The 16,651-nt window shown below is 44.8% G+C and overlaps 1 protein-coding gene across 1 annotated transcript in view; it reads right to left on the bottom strand.

Annotated features, from left to right (window-relative positions):
• LOC133341883 (hemicentin-1-like) overlaps positions 1-16,651 on the bottom strand; it is a 254,826-nt gene that overhangs the window by 120,592 nt on the left and 117,583 nt on the right. The window contains 3 exon segments of the mRNA XM_061550695.1: positions 1,398-1,533; positions 9,164-9,291; positions 10,459-10,554. Coding sequence (XP_061406679.1) covers positions 1,398-1,533; positions 9,164-9,291; positions 10,459-10,554 — 360 coding nt within the window.

Below are 16,651 nucleotides of genomic sequence, written 5' to 3' on the forward strand. Positions count from 1 at the left end.
AAAAAAGGTGTCAGTTTTGTTGCCAGATAAAAGGGTAAAAAACCAATTATCTGATTCGTTCAGTGTTTATTAGGGGTGTAACCATGCCATGATTAACATCGATTAACATTGAATCTTTAGATGAAGCTATGAGTTATGCATCACGTGCATAATATTTGTCAATGTTTTATTTATCTGTACATGTTATATGTAATAGGTTCCTGTGATCACTATCAGCCACTAACTATATTTGCCATATTTATAAAAAAAATCATCAATAAACTAACATGAATTGCAAACCCAAGTTTTACAGGATACATTCTCTGAGATGCATCTTCAATTTGCACAGGTGGCAGGGATACTTCTGAGTCTTATTACAGATAGTTGGTATCTTAATATGTAATGTTACGCAGTTCCACATTTTCTGTTAACAAAGTCACATAATCTCTTATCAAAATGTGAAATAGGGGATTAATTTCTACAGCAATATTCAGTTATACGATTAATTTGCATAATACTAACAATAATAATGCCAATTATCTACCGAGGAAAGTCCCAACATCCTCGTCCTGCACTGGAATGTTTGACCACAGAACTCAAGAGACAACAATGCATACAACGGAACAAAAATAAACGCTGAAAAGGTTCGCACAGATGGTTTTACAAACACACTTTGCTGTTAGCTGCACATCACTGAGTAACTCTTTGTCACCCCAGTGAGCTTTAGGTGCATTGCAAATCTGAACCCAAGCTTTGCACAAAGCACACTCACACCGATGCACACGTAGACCCTGTGACGTACACACTCATATATAGGGGTCACTGCCAGGGCCCAGGTAGAGGTGTTTTCACAAACACCCTCTCATGTACAAATCACCTCAAACTCAAACATCCTCTGTATAAATTTCGATTTAAAGCTTTCGTGACTGCAGGGATTCATATTATTGGTTCTTTCGGTCAAGTCACGTAGAAGGGAAATAATAAAATAATAAAAATACTATTTTACCAAAAGAACCAAGAATATCCTCTGTATATTTACATACAACTCTCACTTGTTCGTGAGGATGTGTTCATGAGGATGATGACGTGTCTGTGAACACTGATGACGACACGTTCGTGACAACGTTTTATATTTATATCAGTCTGCACTCGAGCTTTCAATTCGTGCCGCTCTTCCTGAGCTATAATTCACGTCGGTACGGCCGATAAATATCTTAAACGCAATTACATTTTAAATCTCATTACATTTTTTTGTGTACAAGCGCTTCGGTACGCTTTGCGAATCTCCATTTTTATAAACGAATACCGATCGATCGATCGACACGAATCCACAAGACCTTGCCTCCGCCACCGCGCCGGATCGACGGCGCCAGCGCCACCACCCGGCGCTGCTCAGACGGCGCCGCGGCCGCCCTCACCGTGCACGTTGACGGCGACGGACTTGTTGAAGGAGCCGGCCACGTTGGTGGCCGTGCACACGTACTCGCCGGCGTCCCCGAGGCTCGTGCCCTCCACGTGCACGCTCCCGTCGGCCCGCACCTTCTCCGGGGCGTACTGAGACACACGGTGGCGGAGAGGGGGGAGAGGGGGTGGGGTGCCCGCAAGCGCATGATGTTAAAATCGAGCGGTGGCTGGGTGGCTGACAGGTCACAGCGCAATCGTGCCTGGCACCAACTGAGTTCCTGGGTTGGAATCCAGTTGTGTGTGTTTAAGCCGGGTTGTCGTGTGTAGCGAGTTGATGATTTTAGTCCAGTCACCAATTACTCGCATCGACTTTGGTTCTGTTCTATGAGGTCGGCGGACTTAGATCTACTTTGCATCCCCAGAATGAAGGTCAAGTACATGGGCAATCTCTGGGCCTTCCCTTCCATCGCCTCTAGACTGTGGAATTCTCTGCCGAAGGCCGTCGGGGAGTCTGGTTTGGCTGGAATCTGCAAGTCCTTCCGCCTGCAACATTTCTTCTTCAGAAAGCGTTTCCGATTTTAACACTTCTTACCCAACCCCCTGCACCACCATTGTCATGATGATTATTAGGAAGCTACTGGAACTATCCACTTTTAAATTCAGATTGAAAAGTAATTCTTTAGAACTGCTTTTCGTGTTTAGTTTGTTGTCCTTCCTTCGCACCGCTGATAAGCACGGTTGGCTACGTACGGTGCAAAATAAGTTAAACATACATACGTGATGTTAAGAGCCACGAGATTTTTGAAAGTTGCTTTATAAGCTGTAGGAATGATTATTACTTAAATTGACTCAATTCCAGCTCTGAAAATTAAATGGTAATTTTGACTGTTACGTGACGTACATTACTCTCTCATGCAGAGCGGGTCAGAAAGTGTTTCACTCTGCTGTGTGTGGGTCAGATGAAATTTGAAGGGATTTTAGGGCTAACTCCGTGATATCTCCATCTGTTTGCTGTAATTTCACGCAAATATGTGAACTGCTCTGTAAATAAATAGATGTAAATCATGCTATGTCTCTTGAGATGATTCCAAAAGTACAATGGGGAAAAAAATTGGGAGGAAATGTCAAACAAATTAAAAAAACCCATGCCATAACTATGGACAGCCACAAGTCTGAGAGGACCTTTCATGCCTGCCCCTGTCATTGAGTCAACATCAGAAATGCACGTCTGTGTGTATGTTGAACTTATTTCGCACCGTACGTAGCCAACCGTGGTAATCGGAGGTGCGATGAGCTGGCACCACCAAGATGCCATTTTCAGCCACACTGGGAATTTACCGGTTACATTTTACTAACACAAATATCAAGTTATAATTCTGGGGAGTGGAAATCAACGAAATTCAATCAATACTGCTGAATTTATGTACTCCCAGATGATTTATTTTGTAACTTGTGTGTTTTGTGTGTGAATTTTGAGTTCTAAGATTGTTAATAATCGTGTCTTATCTAGTGATATACGCAGCCCTGAGAATCAGGCTTATATATATTTTAGTGGCCTGATGAGGGCATTTAAAATGATTTCCAACATCAACGTCAGTACCTATATTTCTTTCCAGATTGCTGCTCAAATAAATGTATTTCTTCATACTGTAATTACAAATATAGGTCAGGGCATTTCCTCCAAAGCATGAAAAAAATTTACAACCCGAACACTATGAGAGGCACTGTATATTTATGGGAAGTTTTCATTCGTATTTATATTGTTTAAAAAAGTTCAACACAAACTTCCGCATGTAATGGTCCCCTTAAATTCAAAACAAAGTTTAAAAATATATTCGTGTGTGGTTCCATAAATTTTGGTAAAGCGAAACAACAAAACGGTTATGTTTGAACGTTATTTATGTATTAAATATTTGACCAGCTTGAAAATAAGCACATTACATCACGTCTGAGGGAAAAAATAAATGACTTTGTCCCTCATAAACATTTCATAATTAAACAGTCGAATGATGGATTGTAGAAAAACCCGAGTTGCTAAAGTTTAAGGATCTGTTGGTAAATGAACACATTAAATAAAATAACTATACATCCCCTTTTACATTTTCCTGCCAAAATTCTGTCATTTACATGCTTTATTTAATTCGTTTCTCGACTTACACCACATCTACAGCAAAGTTTTAATCATAAAAAACTAAATCAAAAGTTACATGCAATAATAACTATATTTATTTTCAAGTTCTTATATGCCTTCAACAAATAATATATTTATACAAAAAACAACCAAGGTGTTTACAAAATAAAAATAAAAAGATCAAAGGTGTAAGCAGTGATAAACAGCAACGGTGAAAATTCCACATTTCTGTGGCAGGGGAAAGTCTTTCTTCATTCTAACTGCCCACAAACTGGTGCCACTTTATTCATGCCACCAAAGTCCAACCCCAGCCATTTGAACTGGCAGTCAACAAGTGCATGCATACAAAGGCCCCCCGTATAGCCTTTAACATACTGTAGGGGCAAGTGCTGTTAGCGAGCACCTATTAAGGCCAGCACGGCACACAAGGTGGCAGCTGGGCCAGCACCATGCTCGGCTACCTTTGTCTCCCTAGTGGCGATGTTTACACACCACACCAAATGCTCATTTAATGCTGAGTCGACCTAGGGGACGCCTAGGACCGGTTAAGACCTTTCGTTGCTGGTGTCGACCGTGAGCGGGAATCGAACTTGGGTTCGTCGGGGTCGTAGCGCAGCGCGCTAACCACTGCGCCACCGTCAGTTTGCACTGCCAGTCACCGTAACAAAGACAAAGATCCCCCATATAGCCTTAACAGAATGTTGGGACAAGTGCTGTTAGCGAGCACCTGTGAAGGACAGCACAGCACATGACGGGGTGGGTGGCCAGCACCGCGCCCGGTCGCCTTTGTCTCCCTAGTGGCGATGTTTACACATCGCACCAGGTACTCGAGGCTGAGTCGACCTAGGGGAGGCCCAGGACCGGTTCAGATAATCGTCACCGGCGTTGGCCGTGAGCGGGAATCGAACTGGGGTCACCAGGTTCATAGCGCAGCGCGCTAACTGCTACACTACCACTCCTCACCATACACGTGCAGAGACACACGCACACATATTCGTGCGCATTCATACACACACACGCACGCACTGACTCGCACCACCCATAAGCGCGCATAAATGGGATTAGCATGAACCTCATTAAAGGACAAGCTCGGCAAAAAAAAAAATAAGAAATCGCGCCTGCGAGTGCAAAAGCCGGCCTGTCGTGCAGAACATAAACAAAGCATTCCATCACACCGAGCAGCTGGGGTGCACATGTGGACCGCTTCAGCCCTGCCTGCTCCGTGTGCCCGGCATGCAACGGTTGCCCCCCGCAGAAATCCGAACGATAACCCGCCGCTCCGCCTGATGTGCGTGTCACGCGCGGGGTCTTCGGCTCGCGTGGGAGTTCATTTCGACGTCCACCCCGGGGGTTTCATTGCCGTTAGTGACGCAGCCCATCCGGATGGATCACAAATGCGAAGCACGTCGGGGGGGGGCGACGGTGATGCGTCGACATAATATTCATATGCACGAATACAAGAGTGGGTGAATGGCGTTACAGAGCGTCCAGCACGTGGTACTTCACTAGTTTCTGGTGACTCCTGGGAGGGACGAGTCACTGATTAATTTAGCCCCCCCCCCCCTACTACTGTGGGTAATAATGTGGTGGAGTGTGTGAACCACGACGCAACCTCTCCTCAGGTGTGTGTGTGTGTACAACGACTAAAAATAAAGATCCCCTAAACATACTATTGGAGCCAGTGCTGTTCGCCAGCACCTATGAAGGCCGGCACGGCATTCGAGGGAGTGAGTGGCCAGCACCACGCTCGGCCGCCTTTGTCTCCCCAGTGCTGATATTTTACACACCGCACCAGGTACTCATTTGAGGCTTAGTCGACCTAGGGGAGGCCTTGGAGCGGTTCACATCATTGTGTCTGGTTTTGGCTGTGAGCGGGAATCGAACCTGGATGGCCAGGTTTGTAGCACAGCGCGCAAACCTCTACACCACCGCTCGTGTCTGTGTACACACACACAATATGGCTGATTCGTGATTGTAAGGTACGAGTCGGAATCCAGGTGAGAGTTACTTCAGTCCACCGTTTCCTTCGGGTTGATAAAATAAGAACCACTTTGCCGGAAATTAAACAGTGGTCATCCGATCAAAAGATCAACCCCACCATGGGAATGTGGAATTTCCACCACCGGGTCATAATAAACATCCCATCGTTCATCTGAGTAACGTGCCATTTTAATTGGGACTTATCCCTACATTTTTGTAACAGTTGACCCATAAGAAACTGACATGTGATATCTGAATCAGAATAGTTATTTATATTGGAGGAACCCAATGAGCTATAAAGCTCTTTTTCAGAGATGTCCAGTCGGGGTGGGTAAGAACGTTACATATAAGCACATCCATAAGCAGCCTTAAAACAACACAGCCCTTGACGAGCGTGGAAGGTTTCTCGATAACCCAGTGACATTGAGAAAAGTGGGGCATATGCTGGCATTTCTTTTCACGCCCCTGCGCCGTGTCCATTTGTGCACACAGCTGTTGAAACTTGGAAAGATGCACGGAGCGCAAGAGTCTCGCCAAAACCAAACGCTGCCATTGATTTCCCACAGGAGCGATGGGTGTTGAAGTGCGTGAAAAGAAAAGAAACGCTCTATATAGAACGGGCAGCGATACAGCTTGATAAGACATAATTCAGGAATAATCTTGCGGCCAACGTTTTGTAACTTTGAAAGCCGTACACAAGGGCCGACTTGGAGCAAATGTTTAGCTGAAAGGAAGAGGGAGAGCGCCTTCTTGCCTCCCTGTATCATCGAAGAAGGCAGCAATTGAAAGATGGACCCTTGAAGGATGCCAAGCAAAAGCCATTCTCCAAAATATCCTGTGGTTCAGTTGCTGTCGGGAATTTTGAAGCAACGCATAGTTCGCTCTGTCTCTAGATACTTAAATCGTTCTTAGGACGTGGTTAAACAAAATACATATATACGACCCTTAGCTAGAGAAACAAATGGAAAATGTAGTTTGTTTAATACTATTTCATCCATTCACCACTAAAGTCTAATTCACCAAGGAAAACAGTGGACTGGTTTCAACCTCATTAAATCTTATCGGCGGTATAAATAATGTAATGCACGGAACTTTGATCTTTCCACTGCTGGATGAAGGCCTGCCATGCCTCTCGGTCATGAGGGGGTTGTTTGACCAAACCCCGCCGTCCTGGCCAGCGCGGGGTGTGGTGAAGGGGGTGGCAGAGACCAATTCAGATGCTGCTCACTACTGGTGTTCACCATAGCCGGGAGCGGAACTCGGGTCGCCGGGTTCATAACACTAAACTAGATAATAAAAAAAAAGTACATTTTACCAGGTAAGATACAGTAAAACCTTGGATTGCGAGCATAATTCGTTCTGGAAACGTGTTTGTAATCCAAAGCACTCGTATATCAAAGCACTCGTATATCAGATGTGATCACGTGACGCTCAGCAGACAAAGCGTATACACGTACTACTCGGATTGCAAGACCTCGCTCGTTTATCAAATTAATATTTACTTAAAAAATTTGCGCGTCTTGCAAAACACTCGCAGACCAAGTTACTCGCAATCAAAGGTTTTACTGTAATCTAATTTAGTGTTATGAACCCAGAAGCGACCTGGCCACAAATTATGGGTCAACAAAGTGGCTTAATATGTGGAAATTTGAAGCAACCAAATGACCTAAACGTGTGATGTTTATTCTAAATGTGGAGGGAAAAACTGGAGAACTCGGAGAAAAATCCATGGTACCACGAGGACAACATGCAAACGACAAATACCCACTACCTCCTACATACCAGGCGAGGGAGATAAAATCGCGCCAACGCGGAGCCCCAACACAATGCACTACCCACTGGGACACCACTCCAGGTGTGTAAATTGTTAACTCAGTGTTACTGATACTATGGGTAAGAGTCAATCCACTGACAATGTGCAGCAAAAGAAATGGCACTGTGTGTATACAAATGTTGATAACGTTGTTCAATGACGAGCCTCCCAGCCACTGCTGACTTCCAACCCAAGTGTTGCTCTTTCCAACTTCAGAGGGGCCCATCTAGGAGCTGATAAATAAACGCAACCACACGAGTCTGTTTCAAAAACGAACGGGTGCGTGAACACGCATAAATTAATTGTGCACCAGTGTTTTTCCATCAGCATAAAAAGAGAACAAACCAGCAATGTGAATTAAAAAGTGCAAACCAGTCCAGTGCACGTCGACTTAAACAAATGCTGCTGGAAAACATTGGTCATGCCATTTAGTTGATGAAATAAAAGGTTATTTGTGCGTTTTTATATTACCGATTTATGTTATTTATGCACCACAATCGACCAGGACGTTGGCATCATGATTTTAGTTTGGAGTCAAGATAATCTTGACTGGGGATTTGAACTCACGATTTTGAACTCACGATCTCACGAACAGGGTAATAGGCTTTTTGCCTTGATTGTTTTCAATTTATTTTTAGTTGTTAATACAATAAAATTGTACTTTATTTAAATTGTTTATTGTGTGTTTTTTGCTTTTATTATTTGCATTTTTTTTTAAAATGATTTTTGTTTGTTATTTTATTATAATTTTTTGTTGCTATCTATGTGACTTTAACCGAAAGAACCAAGAATAGGGTAATGCGGTTCGTACACCCAACCCGCATCTGGGCCGTTCATTTTTGGCACGTGTCGTGACGGGTACTGCAAGATCCGACCGTGTCCGTCCGGTGCTCGCTGAGCTGCATTGGCTTCCAGTTGCCGAACAAATACATTACAAGGTCGCACTCATTACAAACAAAGTGCTGTCCACAAATGAACCACAATACCTTGCTGATCTCGTCAAGGAGCATAAACCACCATCACGCAAACTCCGGTCATCCTTGCAGCGGCTTTTGGCTAATTACCGAACAAAGACGGTCACCGCATCGCACGCTTTTAGATGAGCTTCCGCGGCCGTCTGGAATGCTCTTCCTTCCGATATTAGCAAGCCACTGGAGCCATGCACTTTTAAATTTAAATTAAAAACTCATCTCTTTAGAAATGCTTTTTGTGTTTAGTTTGTTTTCCTTCCCCCCTGCACCTACGATTAGCACGGTTGGCTACGTACGGTGGAAAAGAAGTTCAACATACATATATACAGTTTAACACTTGGGTTTTCGCGACCAATATTATCCATAATAAAAGTTTATTTTGGTTAGATTACGTAAATATACATATTTATATTAACTGTGAATAACCCAATCACTAGGAGGTACAGTACTGCGTATTCTCAGATTTAAATTATCCATTGTAATTTACATGAATACATTAACCCCCTTCTGATAGGCTCACAGTGATGATATCACCTTTACTCTATTTAAGACCGAAACAGGGAGACTTCTTCACAATTCTGCCAAATCGCCCAAATTAAGCTAGTTGTAATCTCCAGCGACATGTCATGGTACTCGAATTGTAAATGTTGTGGCTTTACTCTCCAACACACAACCGGCGTGCTGAAGTAGCGACTAATTGGCACGTTTTGTTTATGTGACAAACCTTACTAATTGGCTGCGTCGGGTGGTGGCCTGCTTTTTACGACACATTTCCATTTACACGATCTAACACGAAAAAAAACCCCTTTATTATGGAGACAAAACTACACACGTACGTTCAACACGCGCCAAGTGAATGTGCAACGGTCGACTCCGGTCACGTACCACGTTTCCATTTTTGAACCACGTGCGCTTGGGCAGCGGGTTTCCGGAGAGGAAGACGCAGGGCAGGGTGAGCAGCTGCCCTTCCAGCACGTTCACCACCGGCGGGCTCACGGCAATCACGGGGGACACTGGCACACACGGGCAAGGGATAATCGTCGTCAGTGAGAGCACGTTCGGTGACCGCGCCGCTCTCGCACGGCGCGAAGCAGCCGCCGCCGCGGGAGTTCGCCGCATTCGGTTGACGGGTGCAGTCTGCCAGTTGGTTTGGGGTCGATGTTGCTGTTCGGTTTCACCCAACGAACTACATTTGCGAGGGATTTTCCCGGAAAATTGCCAAACTTGGATCGTGAAGCCGGCACGCACCGCCTACTCCTTTGCGGATGACGTCACGGGATCTTTAATGTCTGCTGTGAAGCCGACGGCGTTTTTATTTTTTTCTCCGGTTAAAAGATCTGCAGTGTTCTGTGCTCGGTCTGTAACCCGCAACCCCGATTAGCACGGTTGGCGACGTATGGTGCGAAAGAAGTTCAACATCATACATGCATATCTATTTCGTTCAAAAATTCTACTTTATGACAATGACACGATTCTCTATACCCCAGGATCTTCATAATATAATGCACTACTAGAGCTAAAAGGTAACGCCGCCTGATTGCAAACACAAGACACGATGTGTGACCGTGATGAGGCCCAACTCTACGAAAGCTCCCGGCCACTGCACTCTCTCCGTAACCGCTCTCTGCAGCCACAACTATTGAAAACTTTCCTCTTGGCATCTGGCGATTCTCATTTCAACACCAAACTTCACATTAACATTTTTAATAAAAAGAAAGTGAAGAATAACGATAGGGAATTGTATTTGATATCAACCGCCTTTATGTCTATCCTAGACTATGCTTACAACATGTACAGTACAAATTAACCTCTAAAACAACTTCGGATTTGCTAAATCCTTTCTTTGACCTCGCCTTACGCTTTATCTTACAAACCAACTCCTCTACTCATCACTGCGATCATTTATCCAAGACCCGGTTGTCAGCCTCATTCAACTCAGAGGGAGATTCATTGGGCCGAGTTCATCTTTCATGCAACACATTAACTCAACCCCCTTTCCTATGCAACGTGCACATTCCTCTGACTGCCGCTTGATGGGTCAAGTCCTGACCATCGACTATCGTCCCTTCCGGCGACGGTGCCCTTATCATTGTCGCGAAGTACATTCACGTCTAGAACGCTCCCATGTCGCGGGTCCCAGAGCAAACCGTGTCGGTGTGTATATGCGCACGCACACTCACCCATGCCCGTGATGGTGAGGTAAGCTTGAGCCTCAAGTTTTCCGAACTGATTCTCCACCTCGCACACGTACAGACCTTCGTCGTCCACCCAGGCACCTGCACGCAAAGTTGTGAACGACAGTGGCGGCACAAGCGCGCAGTGAAACACGGGGGAACGATTCACCATTGAACGTTGGGTGATAGCGAAATTTGCGTCATCAGAAACCCTCCACCACCCGACACAGCCGACCTGCCCCGCCTCTCTCCCGCTGTGATCGTAACGAGATCAAATTCGTTTTTAGTTTGTTGTCCTTTACTCGTACCTCCAATTAGCACGGTTGGCTACGTATGGTGTGAAAGAAATTCAACATATATAACAAAGATAAATAAATGCGCCGGCTAAAAAAATTATTCTGGGACGACTGATGTCATTCTGCGCTGTGTCCTTGTCCGCTTCCGCATCGCGCGGCTGGTTGAGATGACTGAACACAGTGAGCGGATAGCGTGACGGGAAACACTTTATTCATAAGTGCTCTTCTGGGTATCGCTCGAATCTTTGCAACGGTGACCAACAGACACCCCGCATCAGGCCACACTCCACAGACCACTGGTGCTGCCCAATACCCCAGTCGCCAGCTGACCCAGCACTCGCACGAGCGTTTAATGTGCCGGTCATTATTGCTTCACCTCGCCAACAGGTTCCTATGATGGCGGCCGCTTTTCCAAAGGATGATATTTTAATATATATATCAATACCGTGCACCTCATGTAAATCGTTTATTTTGAGTGAGGTCCATTTAGCTTTCAGTTATTTTTTGCAATGGCAACGAAATAATCGGGAGGACATGAGTGGTAGCGCCGCGGTGGTTACGGGACTGCATTACCGACCCAGTGACCCGGGTTTGAGTCCCAGCCACAGCTAACAACAGTGGCGAGTGATAGATCTGAATGGGTCGCAGTGAGCAGCATGGTGAAGTATGGTCAAACAACTTCCACAACAAACACGGCGTGGGGAGACCTTCATCAGCAGTGGACTGACAACTGTTATATATGATTACTATTATATAAACATTAAAGATAATGGATGTAATATCAAGTGAAATTATGTTAGTAATGCACGAATTGTTTCTTGACATTTGTTGTCAGTTTATGCACATTTGCTATATTATGTTTAAAATATTATTTAACCGCAACCCAAAAATATAAATGTAATGGTGCTGCCCTGAAATTGCTTGCTCATACCACTGCAGGTGGGTCTCCACGAGAGGAAGCCCTCTAAGAGCCCCTCTTGCGGATACTTTAGCTTTCTCGACCACACACTGGCCAGGTCTTGGGAGAGGTGGGAGTGCTCACACTTTACCCCACCGCACGCGGTACCTTCTGATCGACTAACTGCGATGAACCCATTCACACTGTTAGATGGACAGAGGCGAGAAGAGGAGGGGAAGGCATTCGAACAAACTTGCCCCATTGCTCTGAATCGAAGTGGCAACCTTTGGATTGCAAGGCCATTGTGCTCACCATGAAACCAAGGCACCATCCATTCTATATATAGTATGTACAGTATATATACAGTGTATTTATATAGACTGTTGGAAAAAAGTGTTGCTATTAAGGCACAAAAGCAAACTGTGTGGTTATTACAACATTGACTTATGCGTACCTGTCAACCCCTTATCAGTGCCCGACCTTGTTACAGGCCAATTCAGACCTTATTGGTCACGCCGTGCCCTAATAAATCTTAATGTTCATCCTACAAAGTCCCATCACAAGGGAGAAACACAAAAAAATAGACACGTTTTTTTAACTCAATTTCCCTGTTCAATAATACAGGTAAACCGTATGTGTTGATAGGTATGCTTATGTCTCCGCCGTGTTGATGTTAGCTACACACAAACTAATGTTTAATGGTGACGTTTGGTTTTATATATCGCGACGTTCATGCAAAACGCATCTCACAATCTCTGAGGAACAACAGACATGTCAGAAGGCAGCCAGGCGGCGAGCCAGCGCGACCAACACTTGCCCAAGTTCTGCGACCCTCGATATGTTAAGGTGCTTTCAGCCAATTATGAGCATTCATGCACTTTGGAGAAAACCAGAGGTCCCAGGGGCAAACCCATGTGTGCGAGGTGCCAACAGCACTTTATTCCACACAGAAGGGACAGATGGTAATTGTCCGCACTACTGCTGTACCACTTTCTCATGGGGAGCCAGAGTACGATGCCTCGACACCCACGGGAGTTTCGCAACATTTTTGCGTGATCCACCAATCCCTCGCCTCCACAGTGCTGGCCATCACCGCCCGACTCCTCATTATATAATGAGTCAACCTAGGGGAGGCCCACATCAGGATGAATATAATTTGCCACAGATTGATGTGCATCATGGCCAGAAACAGAAACAAATTAATTGGGATCATAACATTCTGCACCAACCACTGCCCCAGCTCTCCATAAATGTACACGCACAAATATAAAGATCCCCTGTGTAGCCTACAGAGACTGTTGGGAGCAAGTGTCATGAGCGAGCACCTATTAGAGTGCACAAAGAGGTGGCGTGGCAGCATCACGCCCAGCCGTCTTTGTCTCCCCAGTGATGTTTGCACAGATGTTCACACCGGGTATTAATTTCAGGTTGTGTTTAACTAGCGGAGGCCAACGTCACCCAACGTCCAATATCCGCGCATGGGATCGAAACCGCGGTCATCGGGCCCATAGCAGAGTGCGCTGCTAACCACTACACCACCTGCACACACGCGCGCACACATATGTTTAACGATGTTGACTCAACTTTCAGTGAACGTTTTATTAGGCTTTTTTTTCTCCTCCCCACCCCCCCAACCACCCCAACTCTCTCTATAAACACCACCATACGTTTTTTTCTCTCTCCGCAATAATTCGTGCTTCTGCCGACTCAGTTTGTGCCGTGAATGCTGCTACTGTAATCCAAACGGCCCCGGCTAGCCGATCGCCAGATGTTTCCACCCGGGATCCCGTACATGCGCCGGGCTCAGCGGTCCCACTGCGTCGACGCGGCGGGGGCCCCCGCGGCCCCCATCAAGTGGCTCCCAGGGACCCACTCCCTTGTAACGGTGGCGGCACGGCACGGCAGGCTCAGGGTGGGCTTGCAGCTGTCACCGGCTACGACGGTTCTCTCAACGGGGTGGCCAGTTTGCCGCACATATATTTTTTTAATCTTTACCAGGTAAGGCCCGCTGAGCTGTATAGCTCTTTTTCAGAAACGACCTGGCCACAAATGCACGTTTGTTGAACTTCGTTTTGCTGGGTGAAAATGTATTAACATTTCCACAACCAAACTAGCACCAGTTGGCGATCGTCTCTGTTGGTGGTTCGGAGCCTTTGGTGGAAATTCCAAATTACTATGGCAATGGCCAGTCTCTTCATAGGATGACCAATATTGACGTTCCACAAAGCGGTACCTATTTTATTGACCTCAAAAGGCTGGCGAATTGAGTTTACCCCTGACCAAGATTTAAACGCAAGGCAATAATTAATTTAGCATTCATAATAATTACACATTTACTCAAATATATAAACCATCTAATCATGATAACACTAAGCATTTAACTAAACGTATCTCCCTAAGTATCATTAATTATCAAGACTTTTCAGGTGGGTCTTGCAATGGGATATTGGGCCAATTCTTTTTGCCAGTGTTAATGAGAATGCCCAGTTGAAAGTAATTTCACTGTGACGGTGCGATGTTACTCTGAATGCTTCTAACTAATGCCAGAGAGTCAGGAACACACACACATATATAAAACAAAGTCAACACGTTCTTAAGTAGTATTTTAGTTTTTTGTGCTTGTGCACCGCTGCCAATGCAACAACACCACTAAATCATGTGTTGATGGTTCAACACATAACAGGTGCAGGTGGACACAGGCAGATGCTGAGACTTTTTTTTGGCTGTTTCCAATACGAGCCCAAATCTGCACTCAAGAAAGTGAACTCAGACGTACACAATGGGTTTTGTGTGAGGCTAATGTGTTGATGTACCATTGGGATGCATATTCCTGGTGTTTCCAAGCCACTGCTGCCACCAAAGACAAAGATCCACCGTACAGGCTGAACAGACTTTTGGGGCAAGTGCTGTGAGCGAATGCCTGTGAAGGCCAGGTACTCTTCAACTCCCCGCATGAGATGCGGTGATGATCTTCTTGGTTCTTTCGGTAATGTCACGTGATAATTATATTATTTTATTATATTATTGTATTTTATTATGTTTTATTTTTATTATTGTATTACTTTCCTTCTACGTGACTTTACCGAAAGAACCAAGAAGATGAATCCCTGCAGTCACGAAAGCTTTAAATCGAAATTTAATGCGGTGATGAGTTACCCACCATCTTGGCCGCGGTGTTTCTTCACTCACTGAGTGGAGACCCTTTATAAGCTGTTAAAATATTTTTTCCCCGTACTAAATCAGAATCTGAATATTTGCTCAAACTGGAGGAATCCGATGAGCCATGAAGCTCTTTTCCGCAGATGTCCGGTAAATAATTATAAGAGTGAAACGGCACAATGCTCATACTCTTAGGTTTTTTCGGTAAAGTCACGTAGGTAAAAAATTAAATTAAAAGTTAATAAAAGTAATAATGGAAATAAAATAAATTTTAGCTGTGACGGTCCCACCTGATGACGGAGACTTGTGTTGCCTCCAAAACGTCGTGATTTATTATTTTATTTTATTTCCATTATTACCTTTATTAACTTTAAATTTTATTTTTTACCTACGTGACTTTACCGAAAAAACCTAAGAGTATGAATCCTTGCAGTCACGAAAGCTTCAAATCTGGCACAATGCTCGTATTTTAATAAAGCCAATAACGTGGGGGGGGGGGGAGGGGGCTCCAGTATATTGTTCATCCCTCTGATACTTTTCAATTAGGGGGCAATAGCACCCCCCCCTCCACCTGTGGTGCTGCCCCCCCCCCCTGCCTTCGTGCCGTGGTGCCAGTGCTCACCGCCTGGGCCACGTTCCCTGCCTCGATGGGCTTGAGCCGTTTGTTGCCGTTCTTGTTGCCCGCACAGCCTCTGCCTTCAGCAAAACACCCCCCCACCCACTTTGTACAACCGCTTGGCTTGGCAAGTAGCGGCGCTCCTTCCAAAATAATCCCTCTTGGTGAAAGATAATTAATAGGAGATGTGCGGTGACATCTCAAAAAGGCCCTTTGTTCCTCGGTCTGGATTAATCGCTTAATGTCGGCAAGATCTTTACAAATGAGACAACTAAGAATGCTTAAAACAAATGAGAAAAAATGTAATAGAACAGAAAATGTGTTACATATTAATAATAACCTTCAGTTTGTGCCAGTGCATATTGCTCCACTCGTATATATTGCTGCCGAGCGTTGTTTTATTGTTTATTAATGTTAATAATAATTTAAAAATACACGTGTAAGGCGCAGTTCATCCGTAGATCCCAATGCACCCATTGGCTTGTACACTTTTTGATCATCAAGACTTAAGTTACACAGTTCACTATTTACAATGTTGTTAATGATCATACACATAACCAACACTGTATTCTTTTTTGCCAGGCCCCCACTACAGAATTAAATGGACCTCCAATGTATACTACCGCAGTCTCATCAGCACAGACCGCCTCTGGGTCGTCCCTTTGTTGCTCATTTGTTCATTCCATGAATTTTTTGAGTAAAAACTTGCCACCCACTAAAGAGGACATCAACATACTTTACAGTCCTACCTATAAAATCAAGACACATTAAAAAATATCAAAATAAAGAGGACATACTCAAGGAAAAGCTAAAAGGAAAAAAAATTAGGTCTTGCAGAGTTTTTCCTGAACTGTTTGTTGCTTGGGAGCCAATATGAAGGCCGGTGGAAGAGAGTTCCACATCTTCGACGCCACACTCGAGAAGGCCCTACTGCCACACAGCATAGGGCCACTCCCTTGCCCGTCTCGATGACCTGCCCTCCTCACCCTGCCCACGTGTCACACCCATCACAACTACTTTCTCTTCCACAAAAACCTTCAATTCATTCACACTGACCCTTTCACGTTCAAAGGCCCACGGTATAATTCTTAAAGTGCAGCTCACACACTCGTGCAGTAAAATACTCTTCCCTCAAACCCCTACACTTTAAAAGCGACATCGTAATCTTGCCCCGCTAATACGGTAAGTATCTTGAGCTCATTTTCACAAGAGGTAATTGACCAAATCCAC

Source organism: Lethenteron reissneri, chromosome 12 (genome assembly GCF_015708825.2).
Source record: "Lethenteron reissneri isolate LAM-NWPU_2019-01 chromosome 12, ASM1570882v1, whole genome shotgun sequence".
NCBI classification, from domain to species: Eukaryota; Metazoa; Chordata; class Hyperoartia; order Petromyzontiformes; family Petromyzontidae; genus Lethenteron; species Lethenteron reissneri.